This window comes from Engraulis encrasicolus, chromosome 19, assembly GCF_034702125.1.
Source record: "Engraulis encrasicolus isolate BLACKSEA-1 chromosome 19, IST_EnEncr_1.0, whole genome shotgun sequence".
NCBI lineage: Eukaryota > Metazoa > Chordata > Actinopteri > Clupeiformes > Engraulidae > Engraulis > Engraulis encrasicolus.
In genome coordinates, this window is record NC_085875.1 from 30,732,954 (window position 1) to 30,759,216 (window position 26,263).

At 44.6% G+C, this 26,263-nt stretch overlaps 3 protein-coding genes across 3 annotated transcripts in view; all 3 read left to right on the plus strand.

Annotated features, from left to right (window-relative positions):
• Positions 1-12,199, plus strand: part of LOC134469841 (basic proline-rich protein-like) — a 20,557-nt gene extending 8,358 nt beyond the window's left edge. Inside the window, exons 4-6 of the mRNA XM_063223870.1 lie at positions 8,121-8,301; positions 8,516-9,045; positions 9,475-12,199. Of these exons, the coding sequence (XP_063079940.1) occupies positions 8,121-8,301; positions 8,516-9,045; positions 9,475-12,054 (3,291 nt within the window). The 3' untranslated portion in view covers positions 12,055-12,199. The remainder of the gene's footprint in view (positions 1-8,120; positions 8,302-8,515; positions 9,046-9,474) is intronic.
• A 4,010-nt stretch (positions 12,200-16,209) lies between these two features.
• LOC134435214 (uncharacterized) lies at positions 16,210-20,787 on the plus strand. Its single transcript, XM_063184080.1, has 5 exons — positions 16,210-16,344; positions 16,847-16,976; positions 17,145-17,322; positions 17,550-18,229; positions 18,668-20,787. The coding sequence occupies exons 2-5, from the start codon at positions 16,854-16,856 to the stop codon at positions 19,898-19,900; spliced, it is 2,214 nt and encodes a 737-aa protein (XP_063040150.1). The 5' UTR covers positions 16,210-16,344; positions 16,847-16,853; the 3' UTR covers positions 19,901-20,787.
• Positions 20,788-22,458: 1,671 nt separating this feature from the next.
• LOC134435215 (pantothenate kinase 2, mitochondrial-like) overlaps positions 22,459-26,263 on the plus strand; it is a 7,528-nt gene continuing 3,723 nt past the window's right edge. The window contains exons 1-4 of the mRNA XM_063184081.1: positions 22,459-23,082; positions 23,967-24,319; positions 24,525-24,769; positions 26,030-26,206. Of these exons, the coding sequence (XP_063040151.1) occupies positions 22,833-23,082; positions 23,967-24,319; positions 24,525-24,769; positions 26,030-26,206 (1,025 nt within the window). The 5' untranslated portion in view covers positions 22,459-22,832. The remainder of the gene's footprint in view (positions 23,083-23,966; positions 24,320-24,524; positions 24,770-26,029; positions 26,207-26,263) is intronic.

A 26,263-nucleotide genomic window follows, 5' to 3' on the forward strand; every position in this document is an offset into this window, starting at 1 on the left:
CACACACACACACACACACACACACACACACACACACACACACACACACACACACACACACACACATTCATAAACAGATTATTGTCCATGCCACTACACACACACACATGCATGCACGCACACATGCACACACACACACACACACACACACACACACACACACACACACACACACACACACACACACACACACACACACACACACACACACAGATTTTATGCTTATAGCTCTTGAGTGTAGGTTAGTAGGTTATGCAAAGGGATTTGCCATGGCTGAGTTGAAACAGACGCCGCCCAGTGTTAAAACTGTGCACTGTGAGCACACTGCTGGACCACAATAAAGGCATTTTCATGGGTCATTCCAGGTAAGGGTATAATATGCAGACAATCTGAAAAAACTCCCACACACTGACCAAACTTCTTGTTTACCTGATGAAGATCTACGACGAAATATCGTCTATTAAAGAAAAACAGCGAATAGTCAGGGTCAATTTTCCCAAAAGATGAACCCTGAAGGCAAATTGTGTTAATTTTTGGTATACAACTGATTTAGGGGTATTCAAGGGTGCTGAATCCAAATCTGTTGTATACCGGGCGCAAAAATGTACGGAAATGCCTCAAACGGGCAAAATCCAATATGGCCGCCGACACCAGGTTAAAATCTCGCAATCCCTTTTCTTTTTGACTATACAAGGTATGAATGTGAAAATAAGACTTATTTTTATGTTTTCATATATGGGGAACCCCATTCTGTCATCAGATTTAAGGTCAGATTTGAAGAAAATGCTTATATAATTGGCTGGCAGCTTTTTTAAAACAGGGAGCCTCATATTGTCAACGATTTTTAGCATTATGATCAAACTTTCAAGATCCACAGAAAATAATGTCTGATGTCTTTGTGAACACCAATACTACCACAAACTGCACTGAACTGTCTACTTTCACCTGAATAAAGAAGTTTGTGTCTACCTATTACTGGCAGTAGAACATGGGATGACGCCTCTAAAAAAGCACTGATTTCTGACCCAAAAATAGTACACTTCTGTGTCCATATTTTTTCTTTCAGGACAAAGTGCCTATTTATAGTGTTCATGTTTGGTATACAGCATTTCCATGGGTTTTGAAATATGCTCAATTCAAATCTGTCGTATACCAGGCTCAAAAAATTCCTATAATGCCTCAAAATGAAGGAATCCAATATGGCCGCTGTCACCAGAGATATACATATCTTTGATTAAACAAGGTGAACTCTTAAAAACATTATGTAGCTATATGTTTTCTTTTCATACATGGGGAAATAATGTATGTAATCAAATTTAAAATTATAATCAAAGGTAGTCAGTGTAGTCAGGCAGTTCAGTGTACCGTATTTTTTGGACTATATGTCGCTCCGGAGTTTAAGTCGCAACGGCCCAAAAATGCATTTTGAAGATGAAAAAAACATATATACGTCGCACCGGACTAATCGTCGCACATTTTTGAAAGGTTATTCTATCCATGGAAAATATGTTGTGATAACTGGCGCATGGTAAGCTGCTGCTCAAAGACGGCATTGTTTTAAACCAGCATCTGAAGCAGTGGCAACGCATTCAGAGGTGGTGGTAATGCACCAACTATGGTTTGCCAACCGCCATAAAACCACAAAAAGAAAAAGAGGAAGAAACAGTGATAACGCGCCATGTTGCCCTGTAGTCAGAACAACATTCAATTTTCGGCTTTGTTTTGCGTTTGGACCGTGGGAGGGTTCGAGGCAACTTGTTCCGTCTACAGAGCACGCCTTTCTTTACCCCCTTTTCTGAGACTTCAGCCCATGACGGTATCAAAGGTGAGGGGGGGTTCATCCATGTTGTGTAGCCTATGGTAGTGTCACGTTGTGCTCGTTTGTCAGAAACTTTTTCCGATTTTCACCTGGAAGTCGGCTGACTGTCTTTAGTAACACAGACGCTCGTTCTCGGATAGAGAGGAGATTGCGTTGCATAGCGCAAATAAATCCACGAGAGGGGATTGCATTGCATAACGCGATACATCCACGAGCTCCCTGACTTCCGCAAAAGTCCTATTCATTTCTTTGGCAATGTCATGGAGCCCGTAACAAGACCCTTGACTCGCAGCGCGCGCGTTGTTCGAGAACACATTTGTCCTGTATTCATCAGCACATTTTCCTCCGCTTTTCTCCAGTCCCCAAACAGTTTTCCATTGCATCCAAACTTTCATTCAGCTGCCCTATTGCCATTTTCGGCTGCATATTTAATTACTTTCAGCTTGAACTCAGCAGTAGGCTATATTAACTTCTTTTGGGTGGTAGGCTATATTTCTATTCAGTCGTCATTGTAAATGCTATTTTTTGTTGTGGTAGCCTAAGTTGTAGGCTAACATTTTTTCTATCAGTGGTATTAAGCAACAGAACATAGGCCTAGTTGCGCACATAGTGCTCTCCCGTGGAGGAAAAAAAACATATATGTCGCACCAGAGTATATGTCGCATGTCCAGCCAAACCATGAAAAAAAGTGCGACTTGTAGTCCGGAAAATACGGTAGTCTGAATTCATGTTTACAACCATTGTTTTTCATGCCAATTAACTGACAGGCTAATTTCTATTGAAATGTTTTGTCTTATTTCAATTGCTTATGCACAATGAAATGTGTTCACCTCAGCCCACCTCTTCCATTATGACAAAACTATACACAGATAAGTCTGTATGCCTGAATGTACCTTCATCTAATATGAATATCTAGTTTTGGGAAGTTATTGTCTGCTGATTTTATTGCCTTGTTTAGATTAAATCCTTGAACGGTAGAAAGGTGAAAGGTGGAACAAAAGACAGGTTGATGTCATTGTGAAATATTTACTTTCTTGATAGTTAGGCTATCTCCAATCATTATCAAGCTCCTCCTACTCAGTGATTTGGACACTACATGTTTAGACACTACATAACACCAGGCACTACATTGTAATTTTGCTGCAGATGTAGCGAAAGCAATGGAATTGTTTTGCAGTGATTAGTCCTAGTCATAGTCTTTGCTATCTACATCAGAAGCCACACAATGGCATATTGTGCCCCCTCATTATCAAGCCAATGTACTGAGGCAGGATCACATACTACTCCACCCTGTCCTCCTGTCAGTCACTGAAACGGGATGGATGAAATTGAATGGGGCATTAGTCCCACTACTCCTGTATCTGCCATTCACGAAGCATGAAAAGACATCACAACTTGTGCTCGCCCCAAGGAGTGCCTCATCCCCCTCTGGATCTGCAAGAAGAGGCATGGAGTACATGGAGTCATTCAGTTGCTGCAAATAAGATAAATTTGTCTTGGGCATACATAGCTGTCGCATTTAAGCGAACAACTCCTTCAAAATCACTGGAGAGGAGGAGAGGTAATTGAGAATAAGTTAACCTAGGGCTCTGACTTCTACTCCAAAGGGCTTGGATCATGGGACAGTCAGAGCACACCCACAACCCTAGTGCACTTTACCCCCATGGTGTCCCTCACACAACTGTGCTTCTCTCATCCAGTGTGCTCCATCATCTAAGCTTCACCTATCACTTGGTTCCCTCACATGGGATTACAACTCCATCACGTACAGTAGATAACCTATAATCCTGGGCAGTCATGGGTGAGCGGTTAGGGCGTCAGACTTGCATCCCAGAGGTTGCCAGTTCGACTCCCGACCCGCCAGGTTGGTCGGGGGGAGTAATCAACCAGTGCTCTCTCCCATCCTCCTCCATGACTGAGGTACCCTGAGCATGGTACCGTCCCACCGCACTGCTCCCCATGGGGCGCCACTGAGGGCTGCCCCCTTGCACGGGTGAGACATGAATGCAATTTCGTTGTGTGCAGTGTGCAGTGTTCACTTGTCTGCTGTGGAGTGCTGTGTCACAATGACAATGGGAGTTGGAGTTTCCCAATGGGCTTTCACTTTCTTCACTTTTTCATCCTTCGGATTCGCCCTGATCGCAAACCACAATACCGTGGAACCAATCAGGATGACTGATTTTTCAGAGATGTGACACAGTCAAAATGTATGGTGGTGAGAAGTTAAATAAGTGAAAAAAGTAGTTCTTTCAGCAACAATGGCTGCTCCAATGAGTCACTTTTCGAATCTGTGAATAGTTAAAGCGCAGCTCAGACAAATGTGACACAATTGGGGTTTTTTTGGACGTCTATGCCTATGGCGTAGCTCCAGATGGAAGTTGCTGTGGCCAGCAAAAGGTGGCAGCCTGGTATACAGAGAATAATTTCTGTATCTCTGAATGCAAAGAAAACCAAAGAGATAATTGCGGCCTTCAGGAGGCACACCTACAAGAGGAAAAAAGTTAGCCCCTCTCTAATCCTCCTGCTGCATCAACAGAGCTAAAACATTATCTAGGACAGCCTCCAACCGGGTCCTCAGCTCTTTGCCTTGCTGTCCTCTTGGTACAGGTGTGTCAAAGCAAGGACCAAACAACTCAACAAAGGGCCATAACCACATTTCACACGCACATGCACAGAATGACCATTCATTGGTATCCCTAAATCCAATGATCTCTTTCCATCCATCTGGTGTTCTGCAATAGACTAATTGATACAGCACAATGTAAAATAGTTGTGTTTGCAGAGTGGGCCACCGCTACTGTAATATCTACATTGAGCAAGACAATCGATGCAATAACTCTTGGATACCAATGAGTATGACATGAGTACCAATACATGAGTTTGTCCTCTGTGTATATATTCACACACACACACACACACACACACACACACACACACACACACACACACACACACACACACACACACACACACACACACACACACACACACCGTATGCACTCCCTGCTCTGTTCATGGTTTTTTTGGCACTACTAATTGTATATTCTGCTCACCAAAACTGTTTTGTGAATTAAATGTGTGCTCTGAAGTGTGTTGCTTTCAATCTCATCGAACATGTGCATAGTGACAAACACCATTCTATTCTATTCTATTCTATTCTATTCTATTCTATTCTATTCTATTCTACACATCAGCTCACCACTCAATCCTCCTTTATTCATAGACTGAATGAGCACATCAATAAAATTGGCAAACAGTGATTTCCATTGTAAAGTTGTATAAAAAGAATTATTTAGGCAGACTCGTGTGTGCACTTACTTTTATGGTTGAAAAGATGGGAGCATGGGACGTGGTTTGAGATGGAAATATTCATCATGGTATAATGACTCAATTATTGAATTGAAATCTGCCTGAGTGTATATTAAAGCGCCTGTATACGTACGTATGTGTACGTTGGTGTTCCAATAAGAATGTCTTCTCTGCCACACTTGTGTGTGTATGTACTCTCTCAATGTGTGGTCCGTCCGAACATTGCAATGTTATGCTTGATTGTTATTTACATTAAGAGTGGCGACAGGGTGGGGATGAGGGAGTGAATGTAGTGTATGTGGGTAGTAAGTGTTGTCTCTTCAGTGACAGTGTTCGTATTGTAATGGACTCTACCGGGGGCCTATTCGAAAACAAGATATGTTATCTAAGACCAATACATTTAATTAATGCCGGATTAAATTGAAATAGGGGAAATATTCCAATATAAATGATCAATTTATTAACAGTCTTAAACATGTATGCAGGTCTAAATCATGTGTTTTCATCCAAATCTTAAACCCGAGCACAGCAATGAATTCCCCATGTATGAAAACCTACAGCTGGCATAATATATTTAAGAGATGACCTTGTTTAATCACAGACATGTACTGTATATCTCTGGTGATGGCGGCCATATTGGATTCCTTCATTTTGAGGTACTATGGGATTTTTTGAGCCTGGTATACAGCAGATTTAAGTTAAGCATCTTTCAAAACTCATGGAAATGCTGTAAACCAAACATGAACACTAAAAAGACACTTTATCCTGCAAGCAAAAATATGGACACAGAAGTGTAGCATTTTTGGGTCAAAAAACAGTGCTTTTTTGGTGGTGTCATCCCATGTTCTACTGCCAGTAACTAAAGAATGGAAATAGGTAGACACAAACTTCTTTTTTCAGGTGAAAGTAGACAGTTCAGTGCAGTTTGTGGTAGTATTGGTGTTCACAAAGACATCAGACATTATTTTCTGTGGATCTTGAAAGTTTGATCATAATGCTAAAAATCGTTGACAATATGAGGCTCCCTGTTTTAAAAAAAAAAGCTGCCTGTCAATTATATAAGCATTTTCTTCAAATCTGACCTTAAATCTGATGACAGAATGGGGTTCCCCATATATGAAAACTAAAAAATAAGTATTATTTTCATATTCATACCTTGTTTAGTCAAAAAGAAAAGCGATTGCGAGATTTTAACCTGTTGTCGGCAGCCATATTGGATTTTGCCCGTTTGAGGCATTTCCGTACATTTTTGCGCCCGGTATACAGCAGATTTGGATTCAGCACCCTTGAATACCCCTAAAATAGGTGTATACCAAAAATTAACATGATTTGCCTTCAGGACCTTAAATAAGCACATTTTCTGAAATTATGCCTAGACTAGAAATGGTCAGTGTGCGGGAGCTTTTTCAAATTGTCTGAGTGACCCATTGGCCATTTCCGGCGCACCTGCCAGCTAAGGTGTGCAAAAAAAAATCCAGTTTAAGGCAGGGTATAATATGCCAAATTAACACCTATCCATATCAATCCCAGATATAATTTGGCAAAGGCAACAGTTTATTTTAGGGTTGGGGATATTTAATCAACTAAACCAGCCCCCCTTAAGTTACACTAAGCATACACTTCTATACAAAGTGATTTATAATTTATTTTACTTGGAAATTGTTATATCCCTGCAGAAACCTTGCCTGGTTCACACTTGACCATATCACAAGCCTATTGAATTTCTCATAGGGGAGGTGTGGTTTACGGTGGTTAACGGCCGTTTATTGGCCGTATACGTAGCCCATAGCCAATCGTGTCAGTTGTATTCAAACAAACTGCAAGCTTCCATTTGTCAAGTAATACGCGTCATCATCTTTCAACCCATCCCGGCTCTCGGATTGGCTACCTACCTCAGGCTAGCGATTTGGAACATGCTGTTTTTTAGATTGGAACAATTGCACAAAGCAGCATGGGATTTTCTATGCTAGCAGAAACGCTGACTGGTTCCCAATGTCCAGTGTTCTAGCCTTTACAGGTCTGTGGTTGGGCGCCTCCATGCATCCAATGCCTGTCCTCCAAATAGCTTTCTGCTCAACCGTAAGTCAGTCTGTAACGTGGCACGTAATTGGCAGAGTAAACTGTCGGCGGAAATAACTCCATTTTGGAAGCTGAAAAAAACGTTCAATTTTGGCTGAATTCACTAGCCTAGCATTTCCCATTGAAATGACTGGAGGCGGGACTTATTCACTCTCTCCAGTTCTTATACTACCTCCCTGGTCCTTGTTAGGACTTGAAATGCCCAGCGATTGGATACGTTGCAGAGTTCACCAAAGAGTATCCAATCACTGGGCGTTTCACGTCCTATCAAGGCGAGAGCACTTGACATTGGGAAACAGCCCCAGTTTTGGATTACTTGCTCAAGGGCTCGTCAGCCATGAATAAGGGTGCATGAGACCATAGAACAAACAACCTCCTGATCGATAAGCGTTAGAACAATGGCTACCACCTTCATTTTTCCTTGTTTAAAACATTGACTTTGTGTACTACATTTGAATTGCAGCAAATGGGTAGACTTATTGTATATTATCAACACTAAATTATATTGAACACACATTTATTAGTAGTAGTATAAGTAGTATTTTTTTACAAACAGATAAAACATCTGAAAGTCATGCCATAATACCATGTGCCATATTATTCCATTACATTAGCACATTACTTACAGACAGTTTAACCCGTTAAGACATGGTGTTATGAATTTGGTCGTAGTGCATTATTAAAGGCCCTGTGTTATATCATAGTAGTGTAGTACTGTGGTCGTTAACTTTTCAATGACTATTAGTGAGGTATGCCGTGCATTAAGCGGCTATGCAACCAAGACTTTTTCACAGCAGCTTCAGAGAGTAAAAGCACATTTAATTTCTATGCTCACATGAGATAACTTGATTTATGAAATATGTTGCAGAATTTACTCACAATTATTGACACATTTGATGACTTCCTGTTTTAGGAGGCCATAGAGGCAAAGCGGGAAACGACGGGCAACTACGGCGCCATCCAGCTGCTACTAGAACGCCTGAAGCAGAGGGACAACTGGCCAGAGGAGTTCATCAGTGGTCTGGAGAAGTGTGGACAGACCAAACTCGCCCAGGAGATGAGAGAGAAGTACGAGTCCCTGAAACAAACCACAGGTAAGAAGGATAAACAACCTTCTGTGATGAGGATTTGTATAACAACACAATCACACACAGAGATGTACCGTATGCAATGCAATCCTGAACAAGTACAAAACATATTGAGCATGTAAGCAAAATATTTCCTTGTGGATCTTTTTTCATCATTTCACCTACCCCTACCTCTGATTCTACCCCTGCTCCTGCTCCTGCTCCTCTTGATCATCCGTAGCTGCCTCTGATTCCGCTCCTGCTGCTCCCCCTGAACCCTCACCTGCTCCTGCTCCTGCTCCTCCTGCTGATGCTCCGCCTCCTCCCGCTTCAGCCAGCACCCCCAAACTTCCCTCCCAACCCAAGACGGCTCCCAAGGCTGTCGCCGCCCCACCTGAAGATGCCTCTAGCCAACCGCCTCTTGCCTCAAGCTCGCCTTCCAAAGCTACACCTCCACCCAGCAGCAGCACCTCCACCGAACCGCCTTCCACACAGAAGACACCTGCTGTTGCCCCGCCTGAAGAGGCCTCTAGCCAGCCGGCTCCACCTCCAAGCACTGATGCTGAAGCTGGATCGTCTCAGAGTACGGCAGTCACAGAAACAACGGCGGTTGTCCTTGCACCTGACATTCCCGATGGCACGGCAGCGGGTGCTCCCTCTGAAAAGATGCCCGAGTCTTCCACTGAGGTTTTGGATCAAAAGTCACCCACCAAAGAACCTGCTCCAGAGCCTCCACAGCCAGTGAAAGCATCTTCACAAGAAACAAGTCAGGTGAGCACTTCTGCAAGAACTAGAAGAGACTTCTGATCCAGTGTCACAACAGGTTGGGTTGCACACATACCATATCTATACAAACAAAGCAAATGACCTAATGGCTGCCCAAACCAACACACACACATATACACTCACATACACACATAGAGACAGATACACTGATATACAAACTGAGATACACAATAGACCAGAGTTATATAAAGCATAAGTATTCTTACAGATCTAATTACAGCCCTAGTTGTACAATATTACAAAGATGAATCCATGTAATATCACACCACTAGTGTTGTAATTACATCTATGAGAGTACTTCTACTTCTACTTCATACAACTCTGCCATAGACAATTGTGTATTCATATTCGTATTCAATGTGTATTCATATGCATGCATCACTTTGATCATATTCTGAAATCTTGTTTTCCCAGGTCAGCACAGAGCAACCATCTGGAGAGGACAAAGTGCAACTTCCACCATCGGACAGCCAAACCACCACGACTTCTTCTCCAGGTCCAGCTGCCGCTCCAACTTCCACACCTGCCCCTCCCTCTGATTCTGCCCCTGCTGCTGCCCCTAACTCTGAAGCTGCACCCACAACTGCCCCTCCCCCTGCTGCTTCTGCTGAACCCGCTCCTGCCCCAGATTCCGCACCCATAGCTTCCGCTCCAACACCCACACCTGCCCCTGCTTCTGCCCCTGAAGGTGAACCCACAGCTGTATCCGATCCTTCCCCTACTGCTGCTGGCCCCACTCCTGCTGCTGCTGCTGACCCTGCTCCTGCCACCGCTGCTGACCCCAGTCCTGCCCCCGAACCCACACCCACAGCTGCAGCTCCGACACCCACACCTGCCCTGACCTCTGATTCTGCTCCGGTGCCTGCCACCGCACCCGCCACTGCCCCTGCTGATGCTCTTGCTGATGCTCCTGTCCCTGAAACTGCCTCTGCTGCCCCTGCTGCAGCTGATGCTCCTGCTACTGCTGCTGTACCTGAAACCACACCCACACATGCCCCTGAACTTGCCCCAGAACCTGCTCCTTCTTCCCCTGCCCCTGCTCCCGAACCTGCAACCACAGATACATCTGTAGCGGGACCTGCCCCTGCTGCTTCTCCTGCCCATGAGAGCACACACACAGATGCTGCTGATACCCCTGCTGCTGCCGCACCCACACCTGTCCCTGAACCAGTGCCCACACCTTTCCCTGCTGCTGCCCCCGTCTCTGCTGCTGCCCCTGTCCCTGCTGCTGATGCCTCTGAAACCGCACCCACAACTGCACTCATACCTGCCCCTGCTGATGCTGCTTCTGCCCCTGAACCAGAGCCTACACCTGCCCCTGCCCCTACCCTTGCTGCTGCCCCTGTCCCTGCACCCGAACCACTAACCACAAACACAGCTGCACCCACACCTGCACCAACACCTGCCCCTGCTCCAGCTGCTGCTCCTGCCCCTGAACCTGCACCCACAACCGTACCCGAACCCGCACCTGTTCCTGCTGCTGCTGCTGCTGCTGTCCCTGACCCTGAACTCACTACTGCCCCTGCTGATGCTCCTGCTGCTCCTGAACCCGCACCCACGGCTGATTCCACAGCTGCCCCCACCGCTCCTGCCGCTGAACCGGCACCTACACCTGTCCCTGCTGATAGTCCTCCTGCCCCTGAACCCGCACCCACGGCTGATTCCTCAGTTGCTCCTACCGCTCCTGCTGCTTCTGCCCCTGAACCCGCACCCGTGGCTGATTCCACAGCTGCCCCTTCCGCTTCTGCCCCTGAACCCGCACCCACAACTGCTGATGCTCCTCCTGCGGATGCTCCTCCTACCTCGACCCCTGTGGTCGCTCTGATACACCAGCCGCCTCCCTCTCTGGTGGACAGCGAGGAGGAGGAGTTCTCCAGCAAGCCTGGAGTTCTACAGAGTGTGGCTGAAGGAGGCATCCCAGTCACATCCCAGGAGGAGCCCAGCGCAGCCACAGATAATCAACCTACTGAGCTTCCCTTAGCGGCCTCAGAGGATATGGGGGTCAACACAGAGGCAGCTGATTTGGCCTCTGAAGTGAAAGCTGAATCTAATCCTGCTGCTAGTATTGCCTCTGAAGTTAACACTGAATCTAATCCTGCTGATCTTGCCGGTGAAGGTAACACTGAATCTAATCCTGATGATCTTGCCTGTGAAGGTAACGTTGAATCTAATCCTGCTGACGTTGCTTCTGAAGTTAACACTGAATCTAATCCTACTGATGAAGTCTCTGAGGTTATCGCTGAGTTGCACACTGCTGATGAAGCCTCTGAAGTTAATGTTGCCTCTGATTTGGTTTCCTCCACAGCCAACACTGACATGAGCTGCAAAACTGTACTGCAGCCAGATCCAGCTCAGAGTCATACCCCCAGTCAAGAACCTGTAAGTGTGAAAGAGAATGGCAGTCCGCCCCATCAGCCGAACGGAGTACTGAATGACCAAGCCCCCACTTCTCCTCACCACACTGTGAAGGAGGAGCCCCATGAATCTGTGTGCAGCAGTGCCCTCAGCTCCCAAGAGCTAAGCACGCAGGTGCATGTAGCGGAGGTTCACGTTGAACCAACGATGCAAAATCAAGATGACGAGGCGCAGGGCGTGACAGGAAACGCAGGCTCTAGTGAGACAGCCGCGAGTAACCACAGTGACGTTGCAACAAGCGATACCAGTTTGACCGAGCAGCAGGCAGCTAGCAACCACCACAGCCTCGCAGCGAGCATTGTGGGAAACGAAGTCCATTTGAGCCCGACGAAAGAAGAAGCTTTGGGCACAGAAGACCCCAGCAGTCCAAAGACGGAGGTCGTTGTCGTAAGCCAAGAAGCAGCACAGGCCAAAGAGGAGCAACGAGAACAGAAGGGGGGAGGCGAGAAAGGGGGAGAGGAACAGGCTGTATCACTCTTGGCAGGAGTCTTACCGGCGATTCAGAACCATCCTCTGGTTCCGGCAGCAGCTGCCGTAGGTGTCTGTGCACTGCTTTTCGCCTGGAAACTAAGGAAATGAGTATGAAGAGCTTGTAAAACTAAGGAGATACACACTCCGCCCTTCTAAATTAACAATCCGCTGCAACCAGAGCAGGACTAAGTCATAAGTAAAAAAGGGAAAAAATAATCTGGTGCCACACTGATGTCTATTTTTTGCTATTTATTTTTTCAGTGCAGTAAGACTAACGTCCGAGGACTTCAGATGCATGTCGAAATGTTAGTCTTACTGCACTGAAAAAATAAATAGCAAAAAATAGACATCCGTGTGGCACCAGATTCTTTTCCCTTTTTTGAGCATGAAGAGCATCTGTGGCATCATAGCCGAGACTCAGGAATGAAGCTGAATCCGCAAGATAACCTTCCCCCTAGTGGTAGCACTTTATAACAACAACTAGGCCTACTCCGTGTGAAGCATTAAGTTATTGTGTTTAGCACATTTTTATCGCCCCTCATCACCATGTGTTTCTTGGTTTTATAGTCTATCCAGAAAGATGTATGGATGTATGGAAAACTATGCTTGTCTGCTATATGCTGTTATAAAGCTTGCCATGCGCATTAGGAAAATGAAAGTGCCGTTGACCCATTGAATACAAACCCAAAGTTCATACACATCAGGGGTGAATTTCTCAAAACCAAAGTTGCTAACTACATTAGCTACTTTGCTGTTTTCAATGCATTTTCCCATTGGCAACTACCGAAGTTGCTAACAGGCTAACAACTTCTCTTTTGAGAAACTCACCCCAGCATTGAACGCATGTGCTCTGTTTTCGTAATGCTACAATATGTTATCAACAGAGCAGGACTATGAAAGTTACACCAACAAACAGAAAGCTTCACACGACACCTGAACTATAAATTGATCTTTATTCAGTGGTTTTTGAACCATTTTATTTTATTCAACTTTTTATATTTCAATCCATAATACTACGGCCTTTATGGAACCATATCCCTGTTCGTAATCCATTCTGTTGAAGCCAGTCTCGGTGTTTTCAAAGGAAGAAGGTTAATTGAGCATCTACTGCACATTTACACATGAACTAATAGTCACAGGGCTTTTTCATGCTCCTCCCTATCTCAAACTGGCCTTAGTATTGAGAGCCCATTAAGACCAATTTTGTTTTCAAGGCTTGATAAGCATTCTGTACAACAGGAAATATTTTAAAAGGGAGATGAGTGTCCTGAATTCCTAACTGAGGTGTTTGTGTGTGGGGACGTGTACTGTCGGTTGGTACGGTAATGGGTTTCCATTCAATTTGACAGTATACATTTCAGTCTTAGTTTTAGTTTTAGGCTAAATTGGTAAAGCATTTAGCAACCTGACCATGACCAAAACCTTGGGATCAATCTTTCCATCTGGGCTGTATGAGGCCCAGTACATTTTATAGTCAAGAACATTTTACAGTTCATCTCTACCTTCATACAACGATCCTGACATGGAAGCACTTAAATTGCATATTCATTTTTGTGACAGTGAAAGGGGATTAAGTTGAATGGAAACTTGACTAAAGAAAGTCTTATTGTGGACTAAACTATGTTGAGTCAATGTTGCGTATGATCAATAGTACATTGGGGTTGTCCTGGCATTCTGTGACATCATTTAAGCTTGCTTCGCAGCCAAATAATTTGGGGAAACTTTGTTTTTTAAAAAACATATGCTATTTAAAATTATTTGGATTCACATCTTTTTAGATGTACTATTTATGTATGTATTTGTTGGAAGAGCTCTTCATAGTTTTCCAATTTCTCAATTTCAAAAGAATACTGTATCTCAGATTATCCATCATCTAGTATACCGGTACGTAGTGCAATCATAGAGTATATCTCTATCCTTCAAGTTCACAAAGTGCTCTTATGTGTAAGACACAACCATTTTAAGATGAGCCATAGTCAACACTGATGTCATTGTGGAGGAGGAATGTTTTGGGAAAATTGCTGCCAACTTCAACATACAGTTGTATAACTCCTGCTACCCTTGACTTATACCCGCCAGTGCAACATTTCTTTGTTTAGCCCTTTCCAAGATCCTGGCTATTCCAATGGGGGCATGGCTTGTTTACACTATTTAAAAATAGTTTAAACATTCTCCAAATATTGTCCCTGAAGTTATTACTGTACGATAAGGTATCTGCTGATGTTGCATACGATTTGGGATGATTTTTTTGGGGGAAAAAACGTAACAAACAATGCCCCCATTAGCCCTACAATAGCCAGAATTCAGTGAGGGCTGAGCAAAATATACCGCATTGTTGGTTACTGACAATTCAAAGTTGTCAGTAACAATACAACTGTGTGTTGAAATTGTCGGGAATTCTCCTTCACAGGTAAGTGTTGATTCAGTACTGTAGCAGGATTCTGTGATCATGGATGAATCATGTGTGTCATTTCATTTTTAGGTACAGTATACGGTAGAAAATTGAGAGCAGCAACCATTTATATTTTTAACATTCCTCTCATAAGGGAACAGAACACACAGAGACACAGAAAGTTGTGGGGAGTGGCCAGGTGAATAATAAGGGCACAAAATTATCTGTGTTCATGTGTGTGTGTGTGTGTGTGCGTGTGTGTGTACGTGTGTGCGTTGGTCCATGTGTCTTTGTGTGGGTAGGTTTCTTATTTCAAGTCATGTCTGTTGTCATTTGCATTGTCACAGCATGTCACACTTATCCTTTGTATCTACAGTACATGCGTTTATATATGTACTTGTATGTTCATGCATTAATGATGGGCACTTTGATGATTTCTTAGTCTGAATTTAATGTTGTAGGTATGTCTAATATGTGTATGATATTTGAAAGGTGATGTATCGTATAGATCACCATGAGCACTGTCCTCTATTTTTATAACCAGACTCAAACCGTTTATTCTCGACCTCTCTATAGCAATTGAGCGCATAAGTGCATAAGCTTACCTGCTTAACATAGCTATCACTTCAAAGTACTGTAAACTATTTTTGTGCATTTTAATGACATGTGCTGTGTGTTTCGGGGTATATTCCAGTCCACCACAGCCAAAGAAAATGTGAGCCACTGACTGCAAAAATCAATGTCATGTAAACAATAAAAATTATGTCAATAACTGTGATGTGAATGTTGGTTTTGTAACAGATTTTTTCTTAATCAAAGAAAACTGGAAGTAATTTGTAGGCAAAAATATAATGAAGGATGGCTCCACTGTACTGGCCTAATTGAATTTAGCAGGTAGAGTGGAATTACATCTCAGAATAGAAGGTGGGTAATCAGGTTACATAGAGTAAATACAGTTAAGCCTACCATTGTGTTCTTCCATTTACAATAATGTATTGTGAAATGTAGGCCTATGTATTTAAGTGTATTTATTTGCATTATACCATATGCCTATAGACTTTCAGTAGGCTACTTGCTATGGGTTGTTATTGTAAATAGGCTACTGATGTAAACAACTTTGTGTATTCTACTGCTAACACCATTTAAAGCTCCAGTATGCAATTGTATTACATATTTCCATGGATATTTAGGCTACTATTGCTATCTGTGTAAGTAGGCCTATCTATTATGGCTTAGAATAATGCATAGACTACACGTAGGTGAATCCTCTCCATGTGGATGTGCCACTTTGAATGACCAATCTTAGGCTGCAAAACTTTCCCCCCAGTAAATATTAGTTTATTTACTCACTAGTAATTATTGATATAAAGGATGAAATATATGTCAATGGTTCCTACCATTTTGGAAATTAACTATTAAAATAATCCACAGGAACTTTAAACTATAGGCCTGCATAGTGTCCCAAGAATGTGTAGCCTACAAACTTTAAATAATTTTAGCATAGGTCTAAGCGTTTATTGTTGAAATGAAATTCATGTAATAGTCAAGGTCCAATACAATTTACAGCAATATTCAAACCAACTCTGTCACCATCTACTGACGTCCATTCTGGTTCAGGCACTGCTGACAGTACCAAATCACACAGAACATGTAATGGCATTTATGTGCATTCCCTTTCAACTGCTATCAACTCAGAGACCGTTACATGTCTCATGATGACATAGACAGATATCAAATACCTTTGCATATTGTAGCCCACTTTTCGTGTTGTATTGTAGCTACACACTAATCACACAATTGGTTCCGTGTGGCCCGGAAGTTAAAGGCTAGGGTGCAAAGTTTTCTTCAAGAGCATATCGAGAATAGAAATAAGAGTAGCGAAACGAAAAGGAAGCGAGGGCCACAGGCTGCGCCGAGCGAGAGAGCACAAACAGCTGTGTGACGCTGTCGACAAGATCCCCTGCTAGAGTGGGACCACTAAAGGTTTTCCAACAGTTTCTATGCAGGTGAAGTATCTGTTTCCGCGTAGTTTTTTGTTTTATGTATTTGGTTGTGTGCTGGGGAATGCACCGCACTGTCCATGTTGGAGTGCTGGTGCGGCGTGCGTCAAAACGCACGGGCTTCTTGAAAATCCATCTACCTTATTTATCTATCTTATTTATCTCGAATAAGATTTAGATTTAGAGTGTTTAAGGGGGTACGAAAAGCATGTAAGAAACTATATGCAAGGGAAGGGTGTGACGATTCTGAGCTATAACCACAGGTTTATACCTCGAAACCGAAAGTAAAAGGAAAGTCCAGTGGAAGTTCCCAGCAGTGTATAATTCATTTATTCACGTTCTCATTTCATTCTTAACGGATCATAGTTGCAAATATATCAAACATATATTATATCAAAAATATATCAAAGCGTCTATTTATAAATCAATCATCTAACCTCTTGTTATTTCTAACGGTTGTGTATGAACTACGATGCGTTGATAGTCATACCAATCTTTTCTTCATTAGCGAAACAATGCCGTACGCCAGTGATAAACTCGAGAAAGGCTTCCTGAACCGGAACCGGCCCCGCATTGCCAAAGAGGTGAAAGCAATGGAAATTATGCAACACCTTTATTGCCTGACCATTAGTGACAAGGTGCGTATTCATCGTCTTCATTTCAATATCTTCTGTTGAAGCTGTACATACCATAGGGGTCAGGATATTCCTGGACGCCATTGTAGGCTATGAAGTCGCATAGTAGGCTATTAGTGTACACCTGATGGTAGGCTATGTGTTTACATTCCACTGTGTTTTCCGGGGCAGGAGGAAGTGCAAGCGACAAATAGAATGGACGGCAATATTCATGCAATGCACAAGCTGCTGGATAATCTGGTGCGAAGGCAGAACTGGCCCGATCAATTCATAGAGGCACTTGAGGTCTGTGACCACACCATCCTCGCCCAGGAGATGAGAGATGCGTATGACCTACTACAACCCAGTTGTGAGTATATGCCCCCCCCCCACCCCCTCTCTCTCTCTGAAGCAATTTGAGCTAATGTGTACAAACAAACACTGTAGACTTTGTGTCAGGTCATTAATCATTGTCCTTCCTGTGATGTGCACTGAACTGCAAATATCAACTAGAGTACACTTTATTATCATTACAGTTAATGCTCATTTCTTAACCACAACAACTCAGTTTCTCTCAACATGTCTCTCACTCCTCAGATAAGAAGCAAGAACCAACACCCCCATCCCCTAGACCCGCTCCTGCAATGCCAGCAGACTACCAGCCTCCCTCCCCTGCTTTGGTGACACCTGCATCTGCGCCAGCTCCTGTGCACTCACCCCCACAAGCAGCCGAATGTGTCCCTCCTCCAAGGTTTTCTCCCCCTCCAAGCAACAGTATAGTATTTCCCATTCCTACTGTGGCAGCTCCACAGCCTCCCATCCACCCCGGCACCACCACCACACAACCAGCTCTCCAACCCAACACAGCACCCTACCCTGCAGCTTCCTCAAGCCCAGCACCAGCAGTGATGATACCAGAGGCAAGCCCATCTGCTGCGGTCCATGCGACGACGGGGCCACCAGTAGATGGAGCACAGAGGCCAGAGATGAGTTCTGTTGCCCCAGGGTCAGGCACCACCACCTCCCTTGGTTCCATGAGAAATGTCCATCCTGCAGAGGTCTCGTACACCTCCGGGTCAGCAGAGGCAGGGGCTGGGGCTGGGGCTGGGCCAGGGGCTGGAACATGGCTGGGTCCACGTAGTCCGTTCTTTAACCAGACGCCTTCAGAGTCTCTGCTGTCAGCTAGAGCTCCCGTCCAGGAGACAGTCCCACCCAGTGTCAAAGAGGCGACACTGCAGCTGGAACCAGAGGAGACCTCGGAGGAGTCCATGCAGCAGGTAGGGCTATATACTGTACATTACTGGTGTTAGATTAGATTGGTATTGGTTTTGATATTTGATTAGATATGAATAGACAAAAACAAAAAAACTACAACATTGTTCAAGTATAAATATGAGCAACTGATATTTTTATGAACTATAAAATAAACAAACTTACATAGCCTACATAGGCACACACACACATGGCTCCTTTAAGCTTTGGACACCAAAAATGAAATGACACAAGGGTCATTCTATAATAAGTAGACAATCACAAGCTTTGAATTCCAATTTCCACTTGAGTGGCACATATGCAATCAACAGACTCATGCATGTATACAATGCACAGTTAACCTGTATTGCAATAACCAGATTATTGTGATGACATGCTCGCCGTCCCACAATTAGCCTCCTAAGTCTCACATGTTGCTTTCTCCTCCCAACACCTGCCCTCAGGACAGTGAAGTCCATCTTCCACCTGAAAGGCAAACGACCACCACACCACCTCCTATACCGGTTGCTGCTACTGCTGCTCCTGCTCCTGCTCCTGCTCCTGCTACTGCTCCTGCTCCTGCTGTGGTTCCATTTGCTGCTGCAGCACCTCGACGGCCTTCACCTCCCCCGCTGGAGAACGACATGGAGGAGGAGTTCTTCAGCAAGCCTGGAGTTCTCAGAAGCGTAGTGGAGGTGCCTGCTGCCCAACAACAGCCTTCTACCATGAACCACGAAGAGTCTGACATTTGTTCTACGTCTTCTGATGACCTTGAAATCAGTAGAGCTGCTCCAAACTCCACTTGTGCTGGGCCTGCCACCACTAGAACGCCATCTCTGTCCAACAAAAGCCCTCAGGCAGCAGCAGCCACACCTTGGTCCTCAGTCAAGGCTGCTGGTCCATGCCCTGAAGTGGGCTTGCAAGGGGCTTCAGTATCCAATCCTGCTGAGGCTGATGTTTGTTCTATGTCTTCCGATGACCTTGAAGTCAGTAGAGCTGCCTCAAACGCCAATCACGGTGGGCCTGTCGCTACCAGAATGCCATCTCTGGCCAACAACGGCCCTCAGGAAGCAGCAGCAGCCACATCTTGGTCCTCAGTCAAGGCTGCTGGTCCATGCCCTGAAGTGGGCTTGCAAGGGGCTCCAGTATCCAGTCCTGCTGAGGTTCACCACCACCAAAGGGAATCTGTGAATATCAGTCACAGCTCCAGCCTGCCCTATGGTGTCTTAGATGAGGGAGGGTTCTCTTCGCATCGCATCCCCACAGAGGAACACTATGAGGATGCTGACCAAAGCACCATGGAACATGTGATCCATGTTCAACAGGAGCCGTCCATTCAGAATTGGGCTGGTCAGACACCGAGAGTGTCACGAAACGACGAAGCAGCTGTGACGCAGAAGACTTCCGCTGAGTGCCATAGCCCTGAACCATCGAGAGATCTGAGACACACAGACAATTTTGACAGTAGCAAAAAGACTGCTGTCAGCACTGAGGGGAAAGGGAAGTCATCACATGCGGAAGAGAACAGAGGCACGGGAGGAGAAGAAGTAGAAAGAAATGAAAAAAATGAGCAGAAGGAAGTGACCTCAGCAGTTCTTCCTCGGACCCCTCGAAATGGTCCTCTTATTCCAGCAGCCGTCACTGTCATTGGGGTCATCGTTGTTGCTGTGATCTTTGTCTGGAAGACGCGCAGATGAACACTTTGATTGCAGCAGCCGAGCCTTGGAAATACGGTTTCTGTGACAAATCACATTTTATTCTTCTATTCTATCTTCCACAGATTGATTCATTAGCCACAGAGAGGCTTTAAATCTTATCCATCTGTGTTCAAACTAATCTCAGGCTTAACTCTTCTGTCTTGTTGCTTCTCAGTGGTGGGGGAACAAAATCAGTGAAATGCTGTCAGTGCATCTGCATCTGTTTGCAAGATTGTCTTCTTGTAAACATACATCCTCTGGCAGTGATGGACTGAATGGATTCATCAGTTACAATGTAGTTCCACATATTCCAAATTACTTTTTTTACCTGTCCAATTTAGTCAGGAGGCTGGTTGAATGATTACCTGGTTGAACTTGACAGGTAAAAGCCCAGAAAGCTGTGAAAGCCCACCTGGGAAACTCCAACTCCCATTGTCATTGTGACACAGCACTCCACAGCACACACAGCACACAAGTGTTCTCTGCACACAATGAAATGGCATGTATGCTTCACCCGTGCAAGGGGCAGCCCCCTGCTCAGGGTACCTCAGTCATGGAGGAGGATGGGGGAGAGCACTGGTTAATTACTCCCCCCTCCAACCTGGCAGGTCGGGAGTCGAACCAGCAACATTTGGGCTACAAGTCTGAAGCCCTAACCGCTTACCCATGACTGCCCTGTTAAAACAAGGTCATTTGGAATATGTGGCACTAGATTGTAAATTAATTAATCCATTGTGCTCATCGCTGCTCTCCAGACAGCTTTAACTTGCATCCTCTGTGCACCTGTTCAAAAGAGTATCATGCACTTGCACTCTGCTGAATCCAGGGAACTCTGCACTAAGTTGGAATGGAATGGGGAGGTGTGTGTGTGTGTGTGTGTGTGTGTGTGTGTGTGTGTGTGTGTGTGTGTGTGTGTGTGTGTGTGTGTGTGTGTGTGAGAGAGAGAGAGAGAGAGAGAGAGAGAGAGAGAGAGAGGGTGTGTGTGTGTGTGTGAGAGAGAGAGAGAGAGTGGGGGAGGAGGGGAAGAATTATTCTTTCTTTTTTGAAGTGTGTGTGTGCGAGAGAGAGAGAGAGATGAGAATGAATCTTTCTTTTTTGAGGGAGATATTTTTGTCCTGATAAATTATGTGGTAAAAGCCATTATGCTGCGCTATCATGATGAACTGGGAGAGAGTCTATTGATCGTCAATGTAAATAATAAATGATTTATCTGAACCATCCTGAACTCACTCTATGTTCGCACATACACACGTATGACACATGCCCCAAAACCTGGAAGTTTGAAGGCCAGACGGCCGAAACATCACTTATTAAAACATGGAGCAGAGTGTGTGGCTTTCTCTTTATATATTTTTTACCAGCATCTCAAGAGCCAGCATCTCAAGAAAGACTTTAGTGTGCGATACCTCTTTTTTTCTAACACGCCCCAAAACTACCTGGGTTTTGAAAAGATGACATTCAGAGAAAGAAATAGTTAAGCTGTTAGTTACGGTTCATGATCACTAGGGGGTACTGTAGACTAGGTAAATACAGAGCGGCTCTGGGTAAATATACAGAGCTGTGCCACTGGGTAAAGGATAATGTTAACACTTTTTGGCAATGACTAATGCGTTTTAGTTTTATTGTATCATTGCTGATATTGTTCTTTTAGAACCTATTTACATATTGGATACATATTTACATACTGGCATTATGTTAGGATAATATTTAGTATTTGATGTGTTTGTGTGCACAGTATTTGCGTGTAGATTCTCAGTGATGTAGCCTACTCTCCTGCGATCTGCAAGTCTGACAAGACAGACACCAATTTTATTTGCACAGAGCCTCCATGTGAATAAGCTGACAGAGTGACACATTTTTAGCAATAGGCCTTTATATTTATATTTATATTTATATTTATATTTATATTTATATTTAATAGGGCAGTCATGGGTAAGCGGTTAGGGCATCAGACTTATAACTCAAAGGTTGCCGGTTCGACACCCAACCCGCCAGGTTGGTGGGGGGAGTAATCAACCAGTGCTCTCCCCCATCCTCCTCCATGACTAAGGTGAGCATGGTACTGTTCTACCACACTGCTCCCTTGGGGTGGCATTGGGGGCTGCCCCCCTTGCATGGGTGTGGCATAAATGCAATTTCTGTGTGTGTAGTGTTCACTTGTGTGCTGTGGAGTACTGTGTCACAATGACAGGGAGTTGGAGTGTCCCAGTTGGGCTTTCACTTATTTTAGTGGCCCTGTTATGACAGACAGTGATGAGTAGGCTATGCCAGGTAGTGGGAGAGAAAAAATGAACAGGGCCAGTCATGACCCTGGCCAGACTTGAACCATCACCATAGCTGTTCCAAAAACTCCTCTTGCTTTATTAAATCTATGTGTAATATAACAGCCTGCCAGGCCTTCTATGTTCACTATGCCTGAAAGTTCAGTCTACAGCTGTTTTGCTCAGTGACCTTTAAATTAATTGGTGAAATGACTGGAAGGAATGTTTTTGCATTGAGGTGTTAATGTTGCACTCGTAGCTTGATCACATTTAATCTAGCATTAATGACAGATAAGGATAAAATCCTTATAAGTACAGCCCTACAGTATGACACTGCCAGTTGGCCACTTATTATGTAATGCAATTAATTGTTCAGTTTTTGTTTTTGTTTTTCAGGTAAATCTAGTACAGTAGTAGCCAAGGCTACGAATTTTGTCCTGGGACTTAGAAAATTCATCTGAAAAGACGATTGGCCTAGGTTAGCGTCAATCAACACATGTGCGTCGTTTAGCGAATGGAAGGCGTGCATTTCGCATGTAGTGAGCAGACATAAACACCGCTATGTGAAAAGAAATGGGGTTTATTTCGACAATTATTTTGCCGTTGTTTTCCGAAACACCTCATCTTCTATCGATCAGTCTCTCGTAAAGAATTGTATTGACATATTCTGAATGGAATTAAATGGTCATAAGTCTGACGATGGAACGTCGGGGGAGTGCGAGAACGATGAAGTCGTTAGACCGAAACAGCTCAAGCAACAGCAGCAGCGTCCATGGAGGAAGACGCCGAGTAGCGTTAGCTCACTTGCTACTGCCAACATGGAGGACGCATCAGCCGGGGGCAGTGCCTCAACCGCTCGGCGTCAATCCAGCTCGACCAGCGCTAGACAAAGGATGGACTCGCTGAAAAAGAACAGGCCCCGTAGGTGTTTTCAGTTCTGTAATGATTAGCGTAGCTAGCATGCTAACGTCAAATTAGGGATGCCACAATGTTGGTTAATAATAGCTAAATACAGCATTCTTCATTTATTGGATTTCAAGTAATGTCAACATCCCTATGAGGGGCGTTTATATTTGTGTCAAATTTTAGCAATCACAAATAAGGCTTTAATCAGACCTGACTCTCTCCACACACACAGTAGAGTGGGGGTAGCCTTTATAACCAATACAGGTAATTGCGTCGTAAATTATGCTAATTGACACATCATGGTGATGATTAATGATGAACAGCTGACTTGCCGTGGTGGAGACGCAGGCTGTGGCGACAGCTGGCAGGGATTCTGTGAACGACATTTTTTTTCCGAAATTGCTATGGAGATTTTAATAGTAAATAGTAAATGTGAGTGAATGGAATAAAGGAAACGCATTGTCCGGTTTTGACGTGCCAATTTGATGACCCCGTAGCGACGTTCACAAAGGAATGCTCCTGCCTCTTCTTTAAATGACTGGGGGAAAAACGCATTTTACCATCTTTTGCCTCAGGTAGGCTATTCATAATGCTGTAGCTATTACATCTGTATTCGGTTAAGATGGCGTCTTCCTCATCATTCAACCAACCGTAGGTGTTATTGTAATGACAATCCCCAGTCTCCGTTCCTAATATTCTTTGTTTACCAAATTGCACACGTCTCTATTGATTATGAATATGATATGGTTGATGATGAAGACGAAGAGGCCCGTAATATAATTTTTTTTTATCGATGAAGTGACAGTTGTAGACCTGACATTACTGTACTGTAATTGAAGGCCTTGTGGGATTAAATTGTGTGAACATTGTTCTTTATCATTTTGCCATGACATATTCAGCATTCCCCTGGTTTGGCATGGATATTGGTGGTACGCTGGTGAAGCTAGTGTACTTCGAGCCGACGGATGTGACCGCGGAGGAGGAGCAGGAGGAGGTTGAGAACCTGCGCAGCATCCGACGGTACTTGACATCGCACACGGCCTACGGGACCACCGGCATCCGCGACGTGCACCTGGAGCTGCCGGGACTGTCGCTCTGCGGTCGCACGGGCAGCCTGCATTTTATTCGATTTCCCACACATGACATGGCCGCTTTCCTACAGATGGTCCGCGACAAGCACTTCTCCAGTCTGCACACCACACTCTGCGCCACCGGAGGTGGGGCTTTCAAGTTTGAGCAGGAATTTTTCCAGGTAGGCTATGTAGGTCTAGATACTTGGCCCAGGCACTTGAAAAAGGCTAGGCTTAAAAAAAGCATAACTTAAATAAATGTAATTCTAGGAGGTCACTAATATGCAAGCCTTGTATGCAATAAAAGTACAAAGACAAATATGCTATATATAACGCTTATACTAGTAATAACCAGCCAATAATGTCAGTCCTCCGTATCGTCCTCAGATGGCAGAGCTGGAGCTGTACAAGCTGGACGAGCTGGAGTGCCTGATCCGCGGTGTCCTTTACATCGACTCGGTGGTGCCGTCCGAGTGCTACTACTTTGAGAACCCCACGGACCTCGAGCACTGCGAGGAGAAGGCCTTCCCCCTGGAGAACCCCTACCCTTTCCTATTGGTCAACATCGGCTCGGGGGTCAGCATCCTGGCCATCTACTCCAAAGATGACTACCGCCGCGTCACTGGAACCAGGTACTTAATTACTGAAGGCAAATTCACACCGTGTGGAAGCGTTTTTTTGTCCCCTGTCTGACTGGATGAAAGAATGCATGAAATGCATGAAAACAGATGAGTCGTTCCACACCAACAGCGACAGATTTTTACCGCCAGCAAATATGTATCGCCTCTGCGCCATTGATGCTTTGTGTGAATCAGCACTGATGCTGCATTCTAGAGCACGAGGATAGAAAGCAGAGTTGGATATATCCCACTGGGAGTCAGCCACCTACCAGCTCAGAATTCCAGACCTCCAGCACAGTGGGTTTACATACAGTGTCCAATCTCGCCCTCCAACCCGTGCCTGCAGTTCACCTAGGGAGCGCTGTCGAGACAGCAGAGCCCATAAGGCTGGCGCTAATAACAATTGTGCTCGCTCTCGGCTGAAACTTGACAATATTACTGTAAGTTCTGAGAAACCAATGTGGATTTAAATGAAATGTACAATAACCTGGGAGTTATGTCCTTCTGATTTCTTACAGCTTTAGCATTTATGAGTCAGGCTCCGCTAGCATCTTGCTAACAAAATTGCTTTACGGCCGTCGTGATCACAGCAATGCAGCCGGTCGAACAATCTAAGCGCAGTGTGTGAAGCCACTCGTGACGTCACATTGACAATAAAGACGTATTTTACAAAGATCCAGCGAGTTTAAAAATTCAAACTAAGTGCTGTTTGAAAGGATAATTTATCCTGCCTTTGGGAAAAATAAAATGAAACGATGATATCAACTCTCTCCCAAAGCAATGGCAGCATCTGTGGTTGAGCTCCATGGGACCCCATTCATTCTAACAGCCTCTGCGCTCCTTGGCGCTCCTCTGTGCTGTCTGGATGGCGCCACTTAGTGGACAGTACCACCCGGAAAAAGTCGCGAGATTCCTCTCTCGTATTACCCATAGATCCTCTCTGCCTCCAGGTTGAATATGAACAGCAAATATGGCCGACCGAAGAATTAAGCTTTTCATGTAAACTTCACCTGGTGGTGTTTATTTCATCACATATCATCATGGGAAAGTGACACATTTTCACACCTGAAATGTACAATACATAATCAGTTTTGCACAGCACCATACTGTACCTCATATTCTCATACTAGGTAACCAACTTATTTAATCTGAAACATAAAGCATAGTTTGCTAAGAAAATGAAGTTATTGCTAAATGTGGTCCAGGTGTTGATTCCTAATAGCATGTTACTATTGGTGACTGATCCTACTTCATGTCCTCCCCCCTCTCCAGTCTGGGAGGTGGTACGTTCCTGGGCCTGTGTTGCCTGCTGACTGGCTGCAGCACCTTTGAGGAGGCCTTGGAGATGGCCTCGCGGGGGGAGAGCACGCACGTGGACAAGCTGGTCCGGGACATCTACGGGGGGGACTACGAAAGGTTCGGCCTGCCGGGGTGGGCTGTCGCCTCCAGGTATTGTGTCTTGATCACACACAGACTCACAGTTGATTCAAACATATTAATCAGACA